This window comes from Aspergillus karnatakaensis (genome assembly GCF_047715665.1).
Source record: "Aspergillus karnatakaensis strain CBS 102800 unplaced genomic scaffold BJY04scaffold_37, whole genome shotgun sequence".
NCBI lineage: Eukaryota > Fungi > Ascomycota > Eurotiomycetes > Eurotiales > Aspergillaceae > Aspergillus > Aspergillus karnatakaensis.
In genome coordinates this window covers 220,846-233,136 of record NW_027395749.1, presented here as the reverse complement: position 1 = coordinate 233,136, position 12,291 = coordinate 220,846, and the positions used below count along the sequence as shown (strand labels likewise).

General features: G+C 51.2%; 3 protein-coding genes across 3 annotated transcripts; all 3 read left to right on the top strand.

Annotated features, from left to right (window-relative positions):
- The first annotated feature begins 24 nt into the window (after positions 1–24).
- On the top strand, positions 25–2,874 carry BJY04DRAFT_93846 (snoRNA-splicing protein PRP40). The gene is made up of 4 exons (XM_073721339.1): positions 25–213; positions 272–426; positions 484–1,537; positions 1,585–2,874. Exons 1-4 carry the CDS (start codon positions 73–75, stop codon positions 2,722–2,724), a joined length of 2,490 nt encoding a protein of 829 aa, XP_073569343.1. The 5' UTR covers positions 25–72; the 3' UTR covers positions 2,725–2,874.
- A 3,504-nt stretch (positions 2,875–6,378) lies between these two features.
- Positions 6,379–12,266, top strand: BJY04DRAFT_193665 (chromatin-remodeling ATPase CHD1). Its single transcript, XM_073711941.1, has 3 exons — positions 6,379–6,541; positions 6,968–11,396; positions 11,449–12,266. Exons 1-3 carry the CDS (start codon positions 6,535–6,537, stop codon positions 11,576–11,578), a joined length of 4,566 nt encoding a protein of 1,521 aa, XP_073569341.1. The 5' UTR covers positions 6,379–6,534; the 3' UTR covers positions 11,579–12,266.
- Positions 11,674–12,081, top strand: BJY04DRAFT_93836 (uncharacterized protein). Its single transcript, XM_073721338.1, has one exon. The coding sequence runs from the start codon at positions 11,769–11,771 to the stop codon at positions 11,982–11,984; it is 216 nt and encodes a 71-aa protein (XP_073569342.1). The 5' UTR covers positions 11,674–11,768; the 3' UTR covers positions 11,985–12,081.
- Positions 12,267–12,291: the final 25 nt, after the last annotated feature.

The window sequence follows — 12,291 nt, the reverse complement described above, 5'->3', positions numbered from 1 at the left end:
AATTTTCCCCGAACGCCATCGGAACACAGCGAGCAGCAACAAGCACCGGAGGGCTTCTTCTGGAGCTACAAGATGAATCCGATGAATGCTCCCAGCGGTCCCGCCGCTGTGTGGCAGGAAGCTCGCAACGCCGAAGGTAGAGTCTATTACTACAATGTTCAGACAAAAGCGACACAATGGGCGAAGCCCGCTGAGTTGATGACTCCAGTTGAGGTTCGTTTTATAGTTGTGAGATAGCTTCGATCATCTGCTGACCGTCCCTTTTATGCAGCGTGCTTTAGCGAATCAGCCCTTCAAAGAGTACACTGCTGATGGTGGGCGGAAGTACTGGTATAATACCGAGACCAAGCAGAGTACGTGGGAGATGCCGGAGGTCTACAAAAATGCGCTGGCACAAATGCAGCCTCCGCAAGCTCCGGCTGCTGCGTGAGTGAAACTCCTCCTCGATTTTTACATTCATTATGCTAATGAATGTTCACGTAGTGCCCCGACGTTCGTGGCCGGTGGAGTCAGCTCAATCTCTTCGTACCCCCAATCGCGTGACCGTGACGACTATGATCGAGGATATGGTGACCGCCGTGGTGGCTATGGTGTCGGTGACTCCAATGGCATTGCTGCTGGCTCCATGCTGGGGACAACACAGGAGCCAGATTATGGATCGCTGGAAGAAGCCGAGGGGGCATTCATGAAGATGCTCAAGCGACACAATGTGCAGCCCGACTGGTCGTGGGAGCGAACAATGCGTGAGACTATCAAGGACCCCCAGTACCGCGCGCTCAAGGACCCCAGAGACCGCAAGGCAGCTTTCGAGAAGTACGCGGTTGAGGTTCGCATGCAGGAGAAAGACCGGGCGAAGGAGAGATTCGCTAAGCTCAGAGCAGATTTCAATACTATGTTGAAACGTCATCCTGAGATCAAGCATTATAGCCGTTGGAAGACGATTCGGCCTATTATCGAAGGCGAGGCCATCTTCAGGTCGACTGACGATGAAAACGAACGCCGTCAGCTGTTCGAAGAGTACATTCTGGAACTCAAGAAGCAACATATCGAAAAAGAAGCTGTTGTGCGCAAAGCCGCCATGGATGACCTCGTCACGATCTTGAAATCCCTGGACCTTGAGCCTTACACTCGGTGGTCAGAAGCTCAAGCTATTATTCAGTCAAACGAAAGAGTTCAGAATGAGGACAAATTCAAGACGCTCAGCAAGTCTGATATCCTCACTGCATTCGAGAATCATATTAAATCACTCGAGCGTGCTTTTAACGATGCCCGCCAGCAGCAGAAAGCGGCCAAGGCTAGAAAGGAACGACATGCCCGTGAACAGTTTGTTGACCTGCTGAAGGAGCTAAGGTCTAAGGGTGTTATCAAGGCTGGCAGCAAATGGGCTAACGTTTACCCTGTTATTCGTGAAGACCCGCGCTACCTTGGTATCCTAGGAAATTCAGGCTCGTCCCCTCTGGATCTCTTCTGGGATGTGATTGAGGAAGAAGAGCGATCGCTACGTGGACCGCGCAACGATGTTCTGGACGTTCTTGATGTGAGTGAATTAGACGCCCTGTTCAATCAAAAGCTAATATCACGCAGGATAAACGATTTGATGTCACATCTAAAACCACATTCGAGGAGTTCAATACTATTGTTTCGTCCGACCGCCGGACAGCAAGCATCGATCCCGAAATCCTCCAGGTCATCTTCGAGCGCATCCAAGAGAAAGCCTTCCGCCGCAACGAAGAAGAGAAGCACGCAGCAGACCGCCACCAGAGGCGTGCCGTTGACGCTCTCCGCTCTCGCCTCAAGCGCCTAGAGCCACCCCTCCGCTCCACCGACACCTGGGACCAGGTGAAACCCAGACTTGAGAAATATGAAGAGTATAAAGCCCTCGAGACCGACGACCTCCGCCAAGCCGCCTTCGATAAAGTCATCCGCCGCCTGAAAGAAAAAGAAGAAGACGCCGAGAAAGACCGTGAATCCCGTGATCGAGACCGCGGCAGCCGTCGCGACCATCACCACGATAGGGACCGGGACCGCGATCGCGATCGCGAGCGTGAGCGTGAGCGTGAGCGTGAGCGCGACAGAGACCGAGACCGCGACCACCGCAGCTCCGCCTCCTACCGCGGCGAACGACGCGGCCCATCCAGCCGCCAAAGCCGCACACCCGAGATCGACGCCTACGAAGCCGACCGCCGCAAAGCGCAAGCTGACCGCGAACGCTCCTACCGCAAAGTCAGCGGCCTCTCCCCAGTCCGAGAATCACGGGATGACCGCGATCGTGACCGTGACCGAGAACGGGATCGCGATCGCCGGGATAGAGATAGAGACCGCGACCGAGACCGCGAGCGAACCTCTCGCTCCCTTAGCCACTACGAGCGCGAGCGCCGTGACCGCGAAGAAGAGCGTGAACGTCTCTACCGCACCCGTGGCGATCCACGTGGTAGCCGTGACGAGCTTGACTATGGCGGTGATACGAAGAGTACGGTCACCGTTAGTACGACCACCGAGAGGCGCCGGAGACGCGATAGCGATGCGGAGAGTGTAGCTAGTCGGTCGGCGAAGCGGCACCGCCGTGATAGTAGGGAACTAAGTAAGGGGCCGAGAAAGGATCGGGAGAGGAGAGAAAGGACGCCTGGCAGTGGTGCTGCGGCGGCTGTAGCAGAAAATGATGCAAAGAAGGAGGAGAAGGCTGTGCATTCTGGGAGTGAGGAAGGCGAAATTGAGGAGGATTGAAGCAGAACAGAACAGTGCAGATGTACCTTGGATAACTATAGGTGCTAAGTTTTACCTAGGCTATGTATTGTTATTGAGCGCCTATGCGGCTTGCATCAATTGCAATATATTTTTACTGTATTTTAGTCTTTGTGTCTCCCTTGAATGGATATATATATCTTCTGCAAAGACTCCAAAGACTTCAAAATGTGGAAGTGTAGTTTGGGATGTTCCTGACTGGATATATATCTTCACGCCGTTTCGCGCTTGCAGAAGGCCCCTTCCTTGTGATATAGCCAAATATTCTGATGATCAAGTGTAGATAAAGTTTATGTATAAGAATAGAACACTACTAGTTTTATTCAAATGAACATAAGCGTAGTGGCCAATTGACTGGCCATAGAAAATATAGTCATAGCGAAACTTTTGAAATAGGGTCAACAACTCCAGCGGTATCAACTATGCCAACCAGGAAAACCAGAAAATAAAGGAACCGTTGCCATAACCCATAAACCCTTTCTTCAAAGTACACTGAAGATCCATGCATAATATATATGTTCGAATAGAATGTTGCTTGACGGGGCGGTCGAGGGTGACGATGAGCGTGGCAGGTAACCCTGGTACTTGGAGCTGCAGGTATGGGCTAGTCATCGAATCGGCGGATATGGACGAAAACCACAATACTGCTCTGACTTGAGCCATACATACCACCGTGACCTCGTCCTCTTCGTCATCCTCTTCCGACGCCCCGTCCGCATCGCCGCAAGTCTCACCGCCACCACGGTGATGCCGTTTAGTCTGAGTCGCTGAGGCCCTGGTAACGCCGAAGAACGCCCCTAACCGGATGATTCTCCTTTGCCTGCGACGCCGGTGTTGCCGCTGGTCGGAGTCACGGCCATCACGTTTGTGGGGCACGTGATGATGTCTCTGTGGGATGCCCTCTTCATTTTTCTTCCTCAAGGAAGTACTAGTGAGAACTATGTTAGCGACTGATAATTTCCTGTGAAGTGTAAGGCTACTCACGAAGTTTCCGCTCAACTTCTGTTCCTGGTCCATCTGACTGTTGTACTTGTTGATACGAGGGCGGTAACTGTTGGGATCACGACGGAAGGTCACGTCAAGATTCCTCAAGAAAGTGTTGCAGCCGGTAACCAGAGACTCGGGTGTATTAGCATGAGCATCAACTGATGGCTTACCATCGAACACAATGACACGGTCAGCAAGGTAGGTGGCCATGATGAAATCGTGCTCGACAATAAAGGCAGTCTTTTTGGTGTGCATAATGAAACGCTTGATGACCTTGGCGGCCACGATACGCTGTTCGGAATCGAGGTAAGCACTGGGCTCGTCGATGAGGTAGATGTCGGCAGGCATTCCAAGAGCCAACACGATGGCAACACGTTGCAATTCACCACCAGACAGGTTCTGGACTTCCTGATCGATGAAGTCGTCAATCTTGAGGGGCTTGTAAACATCGGTTTGAAATTGGGGCGACAAGAAAGCAGCCTTGATACGCTTGAAGAAGAGCTGGCGGACAGTTCCCTGGAACTTAGGGGTGATCTTCTGAGGCTTCATGCTGATGTTCATGCGAGGGATCGAGGCATTGCCGTCAGGCTTCTCAGCACCAGCAAGCATCTTACAGAAAGTGGTCTTTCCGGTTCCGTTTTCTCCCATCATTACAATAATCTCGGAATCGGTGAAATCACCAGCGTCGATCTTCAGGTGGAAGTTACCGAGAGTTTTCTCCATAGTTGGGTATCTGAAGGCGCGGGCCTTGTCAATGATAAAGTCATCACCGGCCTCAGCAAGACGGAAGGTGAGGGACTCCTCTCGGAATCGAAGGTTCTCAGTTGGGATGTGACCGTCCAAGAAGATATTAATACCTTCACGGACCGAGGATGGCAGAGTGACAACACCGTAGACCGCAGGCCTTCCGTAAAGCACGCAGACGAAATCGGAAAGATAATCGAGGACAGACAAATCGTGCTCAACCACGATGACATAGTCATCGGGGCGGAGAAGATCACGAATCGTGCGGGCGGCTGCAAGACGCTGCTTGACATCGAGATAGGAAGACGGCTCGTCAAACATGTAGCTTTTGAAGATCAGCATTGTGGACTCTGATGTGTCGAAATCACTTACACATCGGCCTTCTGGACGCAAACTAGACCAATGGCGAAACGCTGAAGTTCTCCACCAGAAAGGTGATCAATGTCGCGGTCCTGAACCTGTCTGAGCTCTGTTGGATGTTAATTCATGACTGTCACATTTCAGAGAGGGATTCTTACCAAGATCGTCCAAGATAGATTCCATGTTGTTCAGTTGATTGCGGGCTTTGATGAGAGCTCCGACATTCTTGGTAGGACCCTTTACGGCTCGCGGGATCTGGTCAACGTACTGAGGCTTGACGACAGCCTTTAGATTATCCTCCAACACCTTCGTAAAGTAATCTGGCGAGGTCAGATGCGGCATCAAATCCGGGGTGGATATGAAACTTACTCTGCAGTTCAGAGCCACGGAAGTATCTGAGAATCTCCTCCCAGTCAGGTGGATTGTCATAGCGTCCAAGGTTGGGCTTCAGCTTTCCGCTCAGGATTTTCAATGCCGTACTTTTTCCGATACCGTTTGTTCCAACAAGACCAAGAACCTGACCAGGACGGGGCATCGGAAGACGGTGAAGCTTGAAACTGTTGGCGGAATAACGGTGGGTGACCTGGCTTTCCAAGTTGGTCGGCAGGTTGATGATGTGGATGGCTCCAAAGGGGCATTTCTTCGGACAGATACCGCAACCGATACAGAGGGCTTCGGAGATGAACGCAATCTTGGACTCGGCAGTGACTTCGATGCAAAGTTTTCCGGTACGGACGACGGGGCAGGACTTTTTACATTCTTGACGACATTTCTAGGCCGAGGTAGCAAAGGTTAGAGATGAGTACAAGGCGGTTTGTGTGCAAGATTTGGGGCTCACCTTGGGTTTGCACTGGAGTGGGCGCGTCGAGATTAGTATGACGTCCGCTCATAGTTTGCGGTGGACTCACTTTGTCACTGCTGACAATAGCAATTCTATAAGACCGTGTGGTTAGTTTTGGCTAGAAGCTCAAAGCCTCGGTGCGCCCATACCTGGTAAGTTTGTCGGACATGGTGTCTGATGGGACTGTCAATGAGAGGGGCGGAAAGTGCGATTATACTACAACTAGGAAGTAAGAACAATGACAACTGTCGAGGCGGATGTTGGAGCGGCGGAAATGGGTCTAATCGGCGGTAGTCGTGCTGACCTGAAGCAGATGAAGCCGAGTATCCGCGCAGCAACACCAGATCAGAAACCAAGAGAGATAGGAGGAGATGTTGCGTGGATTCGGCGAGGAGGGGCTCTCGAGACAGAAATCTATGCCAGGCACTAAAGGTTGTGGGCACTCCTGGTGCCTGAGGCAGCAGCAACGCTGGGTTATTTCCTGAAATGCTGATTGGGTGGCGGGGTGCGATGTAAAGCCTCGGCGGAAGACAGAATGATCCGGGCCGCAGCCACGTGACTAATGCGGCCGACTATCCCGAGAAAGGACTCGCTTGTGAATCAACTAAGCCTGTTGAGGGGTGGCAGCCTGACGGGTCAGGCCAGCAGCCAATCCCTTCACTGTGACTCGCCCATCCCCCAGCCCCGACGTACACTCTCTTTCTCTTACACTCCCTCATCATATTCTCAGCGGTCTCCCATCATTCCTTTGCTGCTCTCCACCGTCTCATCTCATCCACCCCCTCCCCTTCCCCCACCTTTCTTTTTACCTTTTTCACAATTCTATCCCTGATTTTCCCGTGATCCGGGGTCACCAAGCTATGGATGGTAAGTCTTTCATTTCCTTACTTGTTGCTGTCTCGCCGTGTTCTGCTGCTGTCGCCTGAGTACATCTCGACGGTCTCGACCCACATGAGAATCAACAATATTCTCGACTTTTTTGCCTCTCAGGGACTATTGACTCTTTTTGAGTTGATATCTCTCTTCATTTATTGCGCTGGATCTGGTTTTGCTCCTGCTTTCCCTCCTGCAATTGTAGTTCTTCTCCTGTGGTCGTTCCGTCGCGTCTCATCTAACCCATCATCAAAATCATGTCAATGCATCGTACCTTTATCTCCTACTCCATTCTCTGGGTTATTTAGCTTCTAATGTGCATGGACTGGATCGCGTACCGCTGCTCTACGGTCTCCTGTCTCTTTTGGCTCTCTGCTAGCTTGTGTCGAGCTCCAATGCTGATGCCTTTCCCATCTATAGCAACTAGCATGGTGATCCCATCTACCTCCGAGCCCGGGGTCTCGAGGGCTTTCACCAACGGATATTCAGCGTCTCCTGTCTCTAACACTGCCGGCTTCCAAGACGAGTACACAGCCAATGACAATGGAGACGCGCTCTCTCAATACCCCGAAGATGATGCCGTCTCCGGGTCCTCCCCCGACGCTGACCCCGCGGACGATTCGTATAATACCGATTCTCCTGATGCAGAGGGCGATGATGATGAATCGGTGATGGAAAATAGCGTGAAAGCTAGCAGCCCGTCCTCTGCTGAAAACTCTTCCTCACCCGAGTCCACACGAGGCATGAAGCGCAAATCATCGGATGTCGATGATGCCGATCTCATTCGCCGAAATCCTGACCTCTACGGACTTCGTCGCAGTGGGCGAGCTCGTATGACGCGCCAAATAACACAATCCCCCTCCGAGTCAGATTCTGATGACGTGGCCCCTCGCTCAAAACGTCGACGCCCTGCACCCTCACAACTGTCGTCGAAAGCTCCATCACGCTCGGGAACACACTCAACTTACTCCGACGAGTCGGATAGCGATGAGTATGGTGGCAAACGTGGTCGTACTAGCAAGGCGAAACGTCGGCGACTGCTCCAAGCGTCGGCGAACAACGTTCCTTCCCATGCCGAGGTTCGTTTCTCCACGCGCAATGCCGCCAGGGTTTCAAACTACAATGAGGATGATGACGATTCAATGTTTGAGGATGAGGCGGAGGACATGACACCGAACTACTGGGTAAACGCTGTGGAAGACGATCGACCGGCGATAGACATTGTGCTCAATCATCGTCCCAAACCGGACGTCGACCCGAGCGACCCGGATGTCGATCGTCACCAATTTGAATTCTACATCAAGTGGCAAGGGAAGTCTCACTACCACGCGACGTGGGAGACAACCGAAACATTGGCAAACTGCCGGAGTACCCGCCGTCTCGATAATTATGTCAGGAAGACCCTCCTCGAAGATTTACGATTGAACTATGACGAAGGCGTGCCCCCAGAGGACCGTGAGAAATGGAATCTCGACCGCGAGCGGGACGTGGATGCCACTGAGGACCATAAAGTTGTTGAGCGAGTTATCGGCATGCGTGAAGGTGAGGATGGCACCGAATACCTGGTAAAATGGAAGCGGCTCTACTACGACTCTTGTACGTGGGAAAGCGAAGAGTTGGTGAGCAACATTGCCCAGCGCGAAGTAGACCGTTTCCTCGATCGCTCCTCGCGGCCGCCTGTATCTGACAAGAAGGAGTCGAACTACCTCACCCGCAAACCATTCGAGCCCATCAAGGGAACGCCAAGCTTTCTGCAAAACGGTCAGCTTAAGGAATTTCAGGTCAAAGGTGTCAACTTCATGGCCTTCAACTGGGTCAAGAATCGCAATGTCGTCCTCGCAGATGAGATGGGTCTGGGGAAAACAGTTCAAACCGTCGCGTTCATCAGTTGGCTGCGCCATGTTAGACGCCAGCAAGGCCCTTTTGTAGTCGTCGTACCCCTGTCTACAATGCCGTCGTGGGCCGAGACGTTTGATAACTGGTCTCCCGACTTGAATTATGTCGTCTACAACGGAAACGAAGCGTCGCGCACCGCTCTCAGAGAACACGAGCTCATGGTTGATGGCAACCCCCGGAGACCAAAATTCAATGTGCTCTTGACGACGTATGAGTATGTGTTGGTGGACTCTTCATTCCTGTGCCAATTCAACTGGCAATTCATGGCGGTAGATGAGGCTCACCGACTGAAGAACCGGGAATCCCAACTGTATCTCAAACTTCTGGAGTTCGGCGCCCCAGCTCGCCTTCTCATCACTGGAACTCCTATCCAAAACAACCTAGCTGAACTCTCGGCTCTGCTAGATTTCTTGAACCCTGGCATGGTCAATGTTGATGCAGACATGGATCTCAACTCTGAGGTCGCATCTGAGAAACTTGCTGAATTGACAAAAGCAATTCAGCCTTTTATGTTGCGGCGAACGAAATCCAAGGTCGAATCCGATTTACCTCCCAAAACTGAAAAGATTATCCGTGTTGAGCTCTCTGATGTTCAATTGGAGTACTACAAAAACATCCTTACGAAGAACTACGCCGCACTGAATGAGGGGACAAAGGGCCAAAAACAATCTCTGTTGAACATCATGATGGAACTGAAGAAAGCGAGTAACCATCCCTTCATGTTTCCAAACGCCGAAGCAAAGATCCTAGAAGGAAGTACTCGTCGAGAAGATGTGTTGCGGGCACTCATCACCAGCAGTGGGAAAATGATGCTCCTTGACCAACTTCTCGCGAAGCTTAAGAAGGATGGGCATCGTGTCTTGATTTTCAGCCAAATGGTGAAGATGCTTGACATTTTGGGCGACTACATGGAATTCCGTGGCTATACATACCAGAGACTCGATGGAACGATTCCTTCAGCCGCGCGTCGTCTTGCTATTGAGCACTACAATGCCCCCGACAGCAGTGATTTCGCCTTCATCCTCTCCACTCGTGCAGGTGGTCTCGGAATCAATCTCATGACTGCAGATACTGTGGTACTGTTTGATTCCGATTGGAACCCTCAAGCTGATCTCCAAGCAATGGCTCGAGCCCACCGTATTGGGCAGACGAGGCCTGTTAGTGTGTATCGGCTGGTTTCGAAAGACACTGTCGAAGAAGAAGTGATCGAGAGGGCACGTAACAAGCTTCTTCTAGAGTTCATCACGATTCAAAGGGGTGTGACTGACAAGGAAGCCTCCGAGATCCAAAACAAAATGGCAAGAGGAGGCATCACCCTCGGCGAGCCTAATTCTACCGATGACATTTCTCGAATCCTCAAGCGCCGTGGTCAGAGAATGTTCGAGCAAACTGGCAACCAGGAAAAGTTGGAGCAGCTTGATATTGATTCAGTACTCGCAAATGCTGAGTTGCATCAAACTGAACAGGCCGAGGGTATCCAAGCTGACGGAGGCGAGGAGTTTCTCAAGGCGTTCGATTATGTCGATATCAAGGTCGATGATCTCAGCTGGGATGATATCATCCCCAGAGAGCAACTTGAAGAGATTAAGGCAGAAGAGAAGAAGAAGGCCGACGAGAGATACCTTGCCGATGTCATCGAGCAGAATCGTCCGCGCAAGCGCAATGCGCCAGGAGATGAACGAGATACACGTGCGGAAAGAAAAGCCAAGAGGCAGGCACGCGTGCAGGTCAGCATGAATGAAGACGATGATGAATCGGACACGAATGAGCAAGCAGATCCGAAGCGTCCTCTCGTGGAAAAAGAGTATCGGCACCTTCTTCGAGCCTTCCTACGCTATGGTGACATCGATGACCGAGAAGAGGACGTCATTCGGGAAGCTCGCCTCACAGAACGCGACAGAGATACTGTCAAGGCGGCGCTCCGTGAGATTACTGATAAAGCTGCTGGGCTAGTCCGAGAGGACGTGGAACGAATGGAAGCACTCGAGAACGCCGGTAAAGTTCTCACGAAGAAGGAGAGGAAGGCGGTTTTATTTGATCTCCACGGGGTCAAACGCCTCAACGCATATACTATTGTTGAGCGCCCAACAGAGATGCGTTTGCTCAAGGAAGCAACGCTTGCAGTGCCGGACTTTAGGAATTTCCGTGTTCCAGAAGCGACAAAAGCACCCGACTATTCTTGTCCTTGGGGTGCGAGAGAAGATGGGATGCTCTGTGTTGGTATTTCACGACATGGATATGGTGCTTGGACACAAATCCGTGACGACACTGATCTTGGCTTGGGGGATAAATTCTTCTTGGAGGAGCATCGAGTGGAGCGCAAGACTGAACGGTTGAATGCGGATGACAAGACGACAAAGTCTCCTGGCGCTGTCCACCTTGTTCGACGAGCCGACTATCTTTTGTCCATCCTTAGGGACAAGGCCAGCAATGGATCAAATGCTGTCGCGAAGCGAGCTGTTGAGAATCATCATCGCAACGCCCGAAAAAGCGGCTCACGCCCACAAGCAAGCGCTAGTGTGTCCGCGTCGCCTGCCCCATCTCTCCAACGTAAAGGTCACCGAGAACACGAACGAGCCCGACAACGATCGCACACTCACGGCGGACGGGAAAGTGTGGAACGACACCATACGCCAGGTCGCGATTCGCGCCCACGATCAGTCCAGGGTGAACGTCGCCACAGACCGTCGGACGCTTCGAGCGAAGATGTTCGTCGTCGTAAGAACAGCGAGAATGGTCACTCGGCGAGCAAGGAGGATATCTCACGTCGGTTTTTTAAGCCTATTCGTGAGGACCTCAAAAAGGTCGCGAATGTCACCAAGGACAATTTCCAAAATAAGGCGGAACGCGCTTCCGAGCTTCGGCGCCTACTCAACAAGATCGGTGACTTTATCAACAGCAATTTGCGGGGAGAGAACTCAGTTTCTCTCTCCTCTCTAGAAACAAGACTATGGTATGTTGCTCAAATAATTATCGTTCTGGCCAATTTCTAACCCTACGAATAGGTCTTATGTCTCGGTTCATTACTGGCCGAATAAAGACGCAGGGGGCGCCAAACTTCAGGAAATGTACCACAAGCTGATCGATGTCAACAAGAAAGCGGCCGAAGCCAAATCCGCCTCGAACGGGGACTGAAAAGGATGTGCAACAAAAGCGCTGTTTCTGAACCTGTTTAAACACATCATCTTTCCTCTTTTTTTTTCTCCCCGATTTTCTCTGTTATCATTTTTACATTCTGCATCCTTCGAAGCATGGCGACGGCGTCTGGTGTGGTATCCATCTCAGGGAACATCCACCCTTCCTCTCACATCACAGCGGACTTGATATGATGTTGCATGAGATATCAGTTGTTATTTTTTTTATATCTTTTGGCTCTTTGTCTTGTACCATCTTTATGTTTGGAGCGATCAATCCGGGATCCAGTATTGTATCTCTACCTTACCATATCCCCTACTGTTGTCTAGACTCGACTCCCTCCCCAAGTTGCTTCTTCATTGGCGTTGGGGGTCCATGGGCCCTTCGTGTATCATTTTACGGATGATGTTTATTAGGGGAAATCATCCTATCCATATTACTCGTTCCCGGGAGATCTGTTGAAATGTTGCTAGACTTCGTTTTTTTACCCTATTCATACTTTTACACTGTTCTTATGAGGCATGTGTACGTGGATGGATCCATGCAGATGTCAATTACTAAAGATGAAGCAGACTCGGCGGGTGGGTGGCTACTACTTACTACTTACCAGTTCTGGGTGCTGCGATTTTTGATGTGCTATACTTGCATGAAGGGGATATGAGACGGTTAATCAATGAAATCATACCTGACAAGACTCGCTATTTACTTCGTAA

Excerpts from the sequence above, each read along its gene's own strand:
- BJY04DRAFT_93846 (XM_073721339.1), top strand. The coding sequence starts at position 73 with ATGAATCCGATGAATGCTCCCAGCGGTCCCGCCGCTGTGTGGCAGGAA. Across the intron at positions 214-271 it reads AGTTGATGACTCCAGTTGAG|CGTGCTTTAGCGAATCAGCC; the intron begins GTTCGTTTTATA and ends CCTTTTATGCAG. Across the intron at positions 1,538-1,584 it reads ATGTTCTGGACGTTCTTGAT|GATAAACGATTTGATGTCAC; the intron begins GTGAGTGAATTA and ends AATATCACGCAG.
- BJY04DRAFT_193665 (XM_073711941.1), top strand. Across the intron at positions 11,397-11,448 it reads TCTCTAGAAACAAGACTATG|GTCTTATGTCTCGGTTCATT; the intron begins GTATGTTGCTCA and ends CCCTACGAATAG.
- BJY04DRAFT_93836 (XM_073721338.1), top strand. The coding sequence starts at position 11,769 with ATGATGTTGCATGAGATATCAGTTGTTATTTTTTTTATATCTTTTGGC.